Raw genomic sequence first — 11,564 nt, 5'->3', positions numbered from 1 at the left:
ATTCAAGCCAATTTATGGTTAGGTTTGGATCCAATAGAGTTAATCAATTGGAATGATATTTATAAAGATTTAGAGCTAGGATTGGATGAATTGAGTCGGCTTAAGATTTCAAGATTTGAAAGAAATACGATGAAAATGATCAACACTTCTTGCAGGATGGAGAAAAAAAATGATAAAGCTGTCCCAAATAAATTCAACACTTAATCATGGTAAAAAAAACATTCAAGGTGTGTCCTAAATGTACAAAGCTTATACCAATTCTACTTGGTGCAATCTAAGGCTTTGTTTGAAACAACTCTTTTAGGGTTTCTAAAACAGCTTTTTAGTATAAAAATTTCTTAAATTAGAAATTTTTGAACAAAAAAAGAAGTTTTAGAAAGCAGCAAGAAAGCCATCCCAAACGAAGCCTAAGATGGATGTGAAATTCAAGCTTCATTTGGGGAAACTTTCTTTCTACTTGCTACAACTTTTAGTATAAAAAATTCTTAAAAAGAGCGAAAAAATAATAACAAAAAATTGTCCCAAAATGGAGGGGAAGAAAATTGTTGTAGTTAGAAATCCCAAAATGGAGGGGAACAGATCTTTCGATGTCATCTTGGTGGATTTGGAGCATCATTTATGCTTTCAGTTTAAAAAGAATTTGATTTCATTAGGACAATTTTTTTATTGTTTGCTAAAACGGCTTTCTAATACAAAATTTTTAGTTCAAAACACTTTTTGTACAAAAAAAATTTCTTTAAAAAATAATAAGAAAGCTGTCGCAAACGAGTAAAAGCCATTAATAACAAGAAGCAATGAAAAGCATAACACATCGGTGTATTTAGATATGCATTTGACACTTTCTATTCTACAAATAAACCATATAATAATAATAATAATAATAATAATAATAATAATAATAATAATAATAATAATAATAATAATAATAATAATAATAATAATAATAATAATAATAATAATAATAATAATAATAATAATAATAATAATAATAATAATAATAATAATAATAATAATAATAATAATAATAATAATAATAATAATAATAATAATAATAATAATAATAATAATAATCTGTTTTAAGAAGCAGTAAGAAAATAGTCTCAAACAAATCCTAAATTCGAGTTTATAGGATTTACTAAGGCTTCGTTTGGGACGGCTTTTTATTACTTTCTAAAACGGAGTCTTAGTACAAAAATAAAAAAATTTGTACTAAAACTCCGTTTTAGAAAGCAATAAAAAAGCCGTCCCAAACGAACCCTAAGGCTTCCTTTGAGATGACTTTCTTATTACTTCTTAAAGCAACTTTTTTATATAATTTTTGTAATAAAAAGCTGTTTTAAGAACTAGTAAGAAAGCCGTCACTAACGAAGTCTAAATCCTATTAAAATTAAATCATGCTTGTATCCAAACAACCCCTTAATGATTTAAAAAGTGATCAACTCTCCTTTATGCGCTTTTTTTTTTGCATTTCAGCCCAAAAAGAAATTAAAATTATGAAAACTGATTAATTTTGTCGGGTTATTTGAGAGAAATTTGCATAAATCCAAAAAAATTTAATCCATCATAATTGTTGAAATTGCAAAAGCACTATCCATAAGAGAAGTGTAATTAACTTTTTATGTAAATTTCATCTCATTGAAAAAATAAAGAATTTTGTGTTTTGATAAAAAGCAAATTTTAGATACATACTCCTATTAAATTTTTACATATTTAAATTTTTAATATATAATTATTTACATTTATTTATATAATTATAATTACCAACTACTTCAAAATATTGCCTGGTTAAATAGTGCTCACAGAGGGGCAATTATGTAATAATGGAGTTTCATGTGCTCTGCAACGCAAATTGAAAAATAAAAATAAATTTGCTTCAGATAAAATGTTTGGCCCATGCAGGTTTCGAACCTGCGACCTTCGCGTTATTAGCACGACGCTCTAACCAACTGAGCTAATAGGCCTTAGGATGCTGATGTGAAATAAGGGTAATATATATTTTGTTTAGTACTGTTTTAAATAAACAACTCTTCATCAATAATAATATATTGATAAAAATTTAAAAAATACATGATAAATAGTTTGAATAAATATTACAATAACATAAATATTAAACATATATAATTGATACATCCTTAAAAAAAATTATCTTGATCGGGCATGACTCGAGAAAAATCAATTTGGAAACTTCTAAAATTAAATTTGGGATCATTTGAACTCCAATTTCAAAAATCTTATAGTTGAATTGAACATCTCGGAAATACGAACCCAATGACACCAAATTCGACTCAATACGAGCTCAAATGGGTCAAAATCAAGATCCAGAAGCGTTGTTGGAAGGTTTGAACCATAATTTGGTTTACCAAATGGTTTCCAAACATAACATGCTTATAATCAAATCGAGCGGCTTGAAAAGACATATCCAACAACCCCAAGAACACGGAATTCTGACATCACTAAGACGTTCAAATGTCTAACAAACAGTTCATGATCAAGAGATTCAACATTGGCAGTCCATTCAAACCACTCCCCATTAACCCTTGATCTTCCCCTTATTTACAGACCATGCCACTTTAGAAAATCTATAAATAGACAACTCCTTTCTTTTGAAAAAGGTCCCTAAGCAAGAGAGTAAGAGAGAGATCAGAGATCGCTCTTGCCTCCTCGCTCCTCCTTGACCACATGAAGCCCAAAATTCCACGAGAACACCTGAGGCACGGACTTCTGCCGGAGCATCACCTGAGGCCCGAACTTCTACCGGACCACCACCTGACACCAGAACTTCTACCGGACCACCACCTGAGGCCCAGAATTTGGACATACCACCACCTTAGGCCCAAACTTTCGCCTGACCACTACCTTAGGCTTGAACTTTTGTCCGACCACCACCTGAGGCCCGGACATCCGCCGGACCACCACTTAAGGCCTGGAGTTCCGCAGGACCACCACTTGAGTCCCAGGCTTTGACTGGACCGCAATTTGAGACCAGAAGTTCTGCCGAACTACCACATGATGCCAGAGTTCTGCCATACCACCAACTGAGGCCTGGAGTTCTACCGAATCATCACGTGAAGCCCAAAGTTCTGTTGGACCACCACCTAACGCCGAAGTTTTTCCGTACTACCACCTAAGGCCATGACTTCTGCCAGACCATCACCTAAGGCCTGATGTTCTGTCTAACCACCACATGAGGCCCAAACTTCTACCGGACCACCACCTAATGCCTATACTTCTACTGTACCACCTCCTGAGGTCTGGACTTCTGCCGTACCACCAACTGAGGCTTGGACTTCTCCCGCACCACCATTGTCTTATGAAAATTATCCTTCCGACCTTCGTCACCCACTATGGTCCTTCCGACCTCCATCAACAGACAACATTCTTTCTGACCCTTATCTCCTACCGACTATGGGTATTCCGATCCCGTCTCCTACTTTGGTCCTTTTGATTTCCTCCACTAAACAACGATTTTTCTGACCCATGTCTCTTACCGGCTACAATCATTTTGACCTTCGTCACCTACAACGGTCCTTCCGACCTCCATCGTTAGACAACGGTCTTTCTGACCCCTGTCTCTTGCTGACTATGGTCCTTCCGACCTTCATCGTTAGACAACGGTCTTTCTAACCCTTTTTTCCCTGCCGATTATGATCCTTCCAACCTCCGTTGCCTGCCGACTATGGTCATGCCGATTAAATGAATATTTCTTCCAATTTATACCATGTAATGCATTCTATGTGATGTATATCTGTTATATCAAGCCATTGCCTTTCCTCCCATGAAGGGTCTCATTTGTAATCGGCTGCAAATAATAGTGGATTCATTCAAACTAGGCCAGGCCCCATTGTTTTTTCTCCTTTTCAGGGGTTTCCACATAAAAACTCTAGTGTCTATTATGAATGCTACATTCTCTTTCTTATTTGCTTGTGTGCTGGATCTTTGTACAATGCTAAGACGTTAAACTTCATATTTCTCTACCGCCATGAATATTTTAGGACATAACAATAATAATATTAATATAATGAACCATAAACACTATAATAAATACAAACTAATACCATTAAGAGAACAAATACTAAAAAAGGCCAAGAAATTATAATTAAGCTTTTTTTATTCTCTATATTTTTTCTTGGTAGATAGGGCGTGAAAACGGGTCAACAAGTCGGATTCTAGTCCTACCCAAAATTGATCCGACATGAATCTAATTAATCTGAATACGACCCGCTTAACAAACAGGTCAAAAATGCCGACCTAAACCTGACCCACAAGCAATCTAAATGACCCGAACCCGACCAAATACTTTTTATTAAAAAAAATAATAGCTTTTAAATAATATATTTTATAAAAGAAATAAAATTAAACATGTCAAAATTAGGTTAGCTGGTGAATCCAAATCCGACCCATTTAATAGTCAGGTCTGAATTCTGAACTCTAATCAGACCGATTTATTAAATCAACCAACTTTAATCCTAATTTTTTGTGTCAGGTTCGGATCATATTGACGAATTAGATCGTTTTTTGACACCCTTAAACTACTTTATAATACTATTATTAGTATTAGTGCAGTGCATAGAATATATATATTAAACACCGACAATATGTATAGAGAGAGAAAAGTTATGGGATGGATCATGGGATTATCTGAAAGGCATAGAATGATGTGACCTTATAAGCCTTACAACCTCCCCTTTATCTCCCCTCTCTCCTAATGCCCCTGACCAAACCAAAGAAAATATCTAATTCTGATTATAAATTTTTAATATTTAATTTAAACTTCATTAAGGTTAATTTTTTTTATTATTTTTTGTTTGAAAAGAATTTATTACTGTTTCTCGAAGCAAATCTTAAGTATAAAAATTAATTTTTTTTAATAAAAATTTGATTTAAGAAAATGTAAGGAAGTCGTCCCAAATAAAGTAGAAATTATTCTGTGTAGTCACCTAATGATCTAGAAGCGCAACAAAAAAATGACAAGGCGCGTTTTCATTCGCCTCTGGACGTCGTTCGGTGACCGCACATAATAATTTCTCCAAACAAAACCTTAATTTCACACTAACCCGATCATAAATTATTGCTTAAACAATTAAGGCTTCATTTAAGATGATTTTCTCTTTAAAGTAGGTTTTTAGTATAATAATTTATTGCACGAAAAACATATGTACTAAAAATTGTTGTAAAAATCAATAAGAAAGTTGCTCCAAATGGAGACTAAATTTAAAAAAAAATCATTATTTGTATTATTTATAAATGTTTATTTAATGTCTTTCATACATTTTTTTTAGTTAAAACCCACGGAGGGGCCTACATGTTAATTTCAAAAATCGGTTACAAAGTCCTTTAAAGGACCAACCAGCTTACTACTGTTCCGAAGAGCTACAATCCAAAAAAGAGAGAAAAAAAAACTAGAAGCCGGTCGGTCCTTATCCTATGATTACAAAATTGATAGTAAATATCTATCAGGCTGTGAGACGACAGCACCCAAAAAAGGAAGATCCAATAAATAGCTTCCGGCACGAATGTCCTGCAAAAACTCAAAAGGAAATAGAAATAGTAGATAAAGAGAGGAAAGAGAAGAACCTTGCAAACATTAAAGCTCCCAAGACAGCAATTACTAACGTGCCATCTAAATGAAACTTGCATTCGTTTAAGCTCCCAAGAGAGCAGTTGATAGGTAACCTCAACCAGCATAGACTTTCTGTCAATAGTATACAAAGCTTGAAAGCAGAAAATAAGACCTCCAAACAAAAGCTTAATGGTCCTAATACCCATGATAATAGAGAAGCCAAGCCTGGTAACAGTAGAATCATCTAAAAGACCTTTTAAAGCAAAGATAGTCTGAACAAGATAGATAACGACTTTACGGTTCCAAGTAGACAAAATCCCATGAGGTCTTAAGCCAGCAACAATAAAACAACAAACCAGCCAAATAGAAATACACATTCTATCGTAATGAACTTGACTAAAGTAGCTATCAGAAAAACCCCTGAAATAACGGTAACCAGCAGTAAAAGGAAACCCCCCACATAACCAAAAAAACAAGAGCTTAACCATGTCTAATGTAAGGAAGGGCAATTTTATCAAGGGTGATCATACCTTTCAAAAGAGAATTTAAATTGCAAATATTCAAATCTTGATAACACTCAAGCTGAAAGCCGAAATTAGCCAGCTAGTCAGCACATGCATTTGCTTCACGGTATATATGAGAAATATTAAAATTGAGAGAAGACAGAGAATTTTTAATTTTCCTAATTAGATAAAAATTTTGAGGATTTCCCTGAGCATGGTTATTAATAATCTGAATCACAAGATCAGCATTCACCTCAATCCAGACATTTAAAAAACCCATCTTAATGCATATATCAATACCAAGGGAAACCCCAGTGAGTTCAGCAGTAATGACAGAGTAAGTATGCAAAGGCAGCTAACACGTTACCCTCATGATCACGAATAATACCACCCGTGCCAGCAACAGAGTTTCTTACGGAACCATCGGTATTCAATTTCACAAAAGGAAGAGAGGGCTTCCTCCAAACAACAAGTTTGGGAGAAAACCTGTAAACATTCTCACCCACTTTGATACCAAGAGAATCAGCCAAATAATGAGAGTTTTTGCAGTTTTTAATAGTAATTAAATTACAGGAGGACAGATGCAGAATTTTATGATTGATATTAGTGATAATAACATTAGCATCCATCTTAATATCACAATGTTTGGATTAATTTCTCGCTTTCCAAATGAACCATAAAATAAAAACAGGGATCAAGTTTAAGATGTGACCCTTAGAGTTGATCATCCACTCTTTCAATAAGGAGTGGAGTTCATTGTAAGTATCCCCATGATTCCGTTTAGCCAAAGCAAAGTAGTGATGCCAAATCTGCTTTGCTATAGTTCCATTCACAAAAACATGATTAACACTCTCAATGTTAGAACAACATTGGCATTTAGAAGGGAAACTAAAACCTTTTTTCTGAATTAAAGTATCAACAGGGATAAAGCCTTTAAGACATCTCCACGCTAAAATAGAATAAGATGTAGGAATAATGTTATGCCATAAAGAGGAGTAAATAAGAGAATAGTTGTTCCTATACCTGAAGGAATCCCACACTTTTTTCATCTGGAAATTACCCGAAGAAGACAGCTTAAATAGAATTTTATCCTTGCAAAACAAATCTAAGGGAATCGGCAGAATCATATAAACAATAAAAGGAGGAATAACCTCCAAAAGTTTAGTAACATTCCAGCTCCCATTAGCAATAAAATTAGAAACCTTAATATTATCTATAGAAGAGGTATTTAAAAAATTATCAATCGAAAAAGGACCAATCCAATTATCTTGCCAAAAGAAAACATTACCGTTACCAATTCCCCATTGAATGAAACGTTCGGCAGTCCACTTGATTTTACAAAGTCTTTTCCAGGTCAAAGAATCAGTGGCTTTATAAACACCAAGCAGAGGGTGAAAATCTTTACAATATTTAGCGTTCATAAAACGGGCCCATAAACTCTCATTAGATTTGAAATAGAACCAAAGTTTATGAGAAAAAGCTTGTACCATATCAGAAAGATTTTTGCAACCTAAACCACCTTCGTTATAAATGCCACAAATGTTGTTCCAAGAAGTCCAACGAATACCATTGCTATTAAGTTTGGAACTCCAAAAAAATTTGTTTATCATTCTCTCAATTCTAAGGCAAATAGTAGTAGTAGGTTGAAGAGTGTGCAATAAGTAAATAGGAATGGAATTCAAAACAGATTTAATAAGGATTAATCTATCCCCAAAAGACAACAAATTAGTGGACCAATGGGTTAATTTTTTCTAGAAGCAAGAAAAAATATCTTCAAAAAAGTGACTTTGCTTTTTACCTTTAAAAATAGGGGTGCCCAAATATTTAATGGGTAAAGTTTTAGCTTGAAAATCACAAATTCTTTGAATAGCAGTGATTCTATCTCTAATGATAGATTTACCAGCAATAATCGCTAAACCAGTAGAAGCATGGAATTGAACCAGAAAATTACTCAAAAGTCTAATATTGTTAATCAAGCCGTTAGAGAAAAGAATAAAATCATCAGCAAAACTAAGATGAGAAATCGAAAAACCTCTAATAGTACGAAAGTGAATTTTATGATTTCTTAAGTATAAATCTTCAATACCCCTAGATAGGTATTCCATAGCAATAATAAAAGCGTCGGGGATATATTATCACCTTGTCTTAAACCTTTAGAAGACTTGAAAAAACCATGGTTCCTACCGTTAATAATAACAGAAAAGTAACAATTATCAAAACTATTTTTAACCAACTTTATAAAGAAATCACTAAAGCCAAATAAAGACATAACCTTATAAAAAAAATTCCAGTTAAGATTATCATAGGCTTTAGAAATATCCAGTTTCAAAATGATATTGCCACCTTTAACTTTAGTATTAATTTCATGAGCAAGCTCTTGAGTCAATAAAACATTATCGAAAATGCTCCTACCTTTAACAAAACCAGTTTGATTACAAGAAATAATTCTAGGAAGAATGCTTTCCAATCTTTTGGAGATAATTTTGGAAATAAGTTTATTAAAAAAAGAACAAAGGCTTATAGGTCTAAAGTCATTCCACTTATTAGCCCCAACAATTTTAGGAATAAGAACAATATTAGTAGAAGTGAAGAATTTCGGGTAGGGAGAACCCTTAAAAAAATCGATAACAGCATCAATAATATCAACTTTAACAATATCCCAACATTTCTGAAAAAATTTAGTAGTGTAACCATCCGGACCCGCAATGGAGTCACCATTCAAATCCACAACAGCATTGTAAATGTCCACATCAGAAGGTAAAGACAAAGAGAATCATTATCAAAATCATTAATAATATGCGGGATAACGTGAGGATTCAATAAAGGGGCATTGGTAAAATGATCATTGAACCTGTTCTTAAAATGTTCCACACCAGATTTTCAAATAAGTTCCTCGGAATCAATGATAGAGCCATCACATTCAACAATTTTATGAATATAATTCTTAGTCTTATTACGATTAGCCATGGCGTGGAAAAATTTAGTATTCCTATCTCCTTCCAAAGTAAATTTGAAATTAGCTTTTTGTTTCCAAAAAATTTCCTCCTGATCCTGAAGCAGAATAAGAGAATCCTTAGCACAGTTAAGCATAATCAAATTCTCATTAGAAGGATCAACCATATAGGAATTTTCAAGGTCAAGAACTTTCAGTTCAGCTTCCTTGATGTTGGTGAAGACATTCTTAAAGACATTTTTATTCCACCAATTTAAAACATGTTTTAATCTACTAAGTTTAGACCAAAGACGAAACATACCTTTAATGTCATTATTAGGGTAAATGAGAGCATTCCAGTTGGTACTAATAACATTCTTAAAATCAGCATGAGAAATCCACATATTTTGGAATCTAAAAGTAGCCTTGCCCACTTTAATATTAGCATTGATATTAAGCAATAAGGGACAATGGTCAGATAAAGTTCTACTAAGATGATCAACAGAAGACATGGAGAACATAGAGAGCCAATCATTGTTGAAAAGAAATCTATACAGACGCTACCAAATAGTGGATCTATTCCAGGTGAAAGGACTACCATTAAAGCCAATATCATTCAGAAAGCAGTCAGAGATAACATAATTAAAATCTTCCATAGCAACAGAGTTAGGCAAATTACCTCCTCTTCTTTCCGAAGCATTAGAAATAATGTTAAAATCACCACCAATGCACCAAGGGCCATTTATATTGTTAGAAAATTGTCGTATTTGATCCCAAAGAGGGATACGATTCCATCTAGTGGTAGCAACATAGACAAAAGAGGCATAACACTTGTAGTTAAAAAATTCAATTTCACAATTAATAATTTGAGGGAAATCAGATATAATGTTCACATTAATATTGCTATTCCACATAATCCATATCTTGTTAGAACAATTAGCAGCAAAATTAGAAAAGCCCAATTTCGAAGCAGTAGAACAAAGTTTATTAGAAGAAATAAGAGGTTCAATTAAAACTAAAAACATGATACTATGCATTCTAGAAAGGTTTTTAACTCTAGCAATCGAATTCTTACCCCCAATACCCCTAACATTCCAAAGAAGAGCTTTAATCATTAAGATATTTGGAGGAATTTTGAGCATGGGTTGAACGGGGGGTAGAAGGTAGGGAATTTTTTTGATTTTTCCCTTTCTTTTTTGTAGCTTTCGAAAAGCCATCCTCATCAGAATTTTTAGAATTAGCATTAAAAGCAGTAGAAGAGGAAACTACATTATTACTCACACGGTTTCCATTCGGTAGGACATTAATCACCTCATTTGAAGGAGGGATAAATTCCCCTTCTTCACAAGTAACGGTGTTACCATCCGCAATAATCTCACTTTCCCTATTAGCAGCATCATTAGCAAAGGCATTAGATTGTTGTTCAACAATGTTAGAAGTAATATGAACTAAATCAATATGAGCTTCCTCTAAATTATTAGTATCTTTTAGCATAGATTCTATGGAAATGAAGATATTGGGATCGGAAGCCTCATTGTTGTTCAGATTTGTTTCATGATTCTCTTCCATTAAAATAATTTCAGCATTAGAAGTATGCAAAGGAGCTTGAGAAGCAACAATTTCAACATCCAACTTATCAGATGTTGTAGGCGGATCCACCTGAGTAGATTGGACTTCCATTAAAATAATTTCAGCATTAGAAGTATGCAAAGGAGTTTGAGATGCAATCATTTCAACATTCAACTTATCAGATGATGTAGACGGTTCCTCCTGAGTAGATTGGATAACTTTCCCGGTAGGCACATATATTTTCTCGGTGGATCCAAGCTTACCATCCATCTGAGCAGACATTTTTTTAAGTTCCGGGTGTAGTTTAAAGCAATCCAAAGGAGCGTGTCCATGGGTCTTGCAATGAGAACAAAAGTCAGGGACTTTCTCGAATTCAACCTTTTGCATATAACCATAGGCTTTCGATCCCACCCATATTTCCTTCGAATGCTTTTTGGTTATGTCCACTTCAACTAAAATTCTAGCCACAGAAGGTCATGTGCGTGAAGCTGTAGCTTGATCGGTTTGGAGAGGTCTACCGAAAATAGAACCCAAGGCATGTAAAACTTTCTGGTTAAAAAAATGAAGCCTAAGATTAGGAAAGGAAATCCATATGGGAACTATGGGCGATTTTTCTTTTATATCAAAAAAAGGCGCCATTTTAAAATGCGCATTTGACAGTTAAAGATGAAATACGATCTTCTAGCAAAGATTCTACTATAGTCAAGATCGTTAGAAAGTTGTATCGCTACATGCCTTGAATCTAAAAGACTAACAGAGAAGAAACCCGAGAGTTTAAGGTTAGTAAAAAAATTTTGAATATAGTCATGATTTGGTCTGTTAAGACCAAATTTACCGACCAAGGTGAACTGGAAGGGAGATGCCAGCTTGAGCACTTCATCATCAGTCAAAAGAATGGCAGGAACTCCATTAAAAATTGTTTGGGACAAGTTAGGGAGGACATCACCTTAAGATGCGCCACCTGAGAGAACATCCTTAAAAGATCGCGATCTGGAGGGCG

General features: G+C 33.9%; 1 protein-coding gene and 1 non-coding gene across 2 annotated transcripts; both read right to left on the bottom strand.

The window, feature by feature from the left end:
* Positions 1–1,887: 1,887 nt before the first annotated feature.
* Positions 1,888–1,961, bottom strand: TRNAI-AAU. Its single transcript has one exon. It is a non-coding gene; the product is annotated as a tRNA-Ile (tRNA).
* A 6,982-nt stretch (positions 1,962–8,943) lies between these two features.
* On the bottom strand, positions 8,944–9,507 carry LOC114580620. The gene has a single exon (XM_028698707.1). It carries the CDS (start codon positions 9,505–9,507, stop codon positions 8,944–8,946), a length of 564 nt encoding a protein of 187 aa, XP_028554540.1.
* Between the last annotated feature and the right edge of the window lie 2,057 nt (positions 9,508–11,564).

The sequence above is a fragment of the Dendrobium catenatum genome, unplaced genomic scaffold (assembly GCF_001605985.2).
Source record: "Dendrobium catenatum unplaced genomic scaffold, ASM160598v2 fragScaff_scaffold_1125, whole genome shotgun sequence".
Classification (NCBI taxonomy): Eukaryota; Viridiplantae; Streptophyta; class Magnoliopsida; order Asparagales; family Orchidaceae; genus Dendrobium; species Dendrobium catenatum.
Note: the sequence above shows the minus strand (reverse complement) of the source record. Positions and strands in the feature narration are given on the sequence as shown.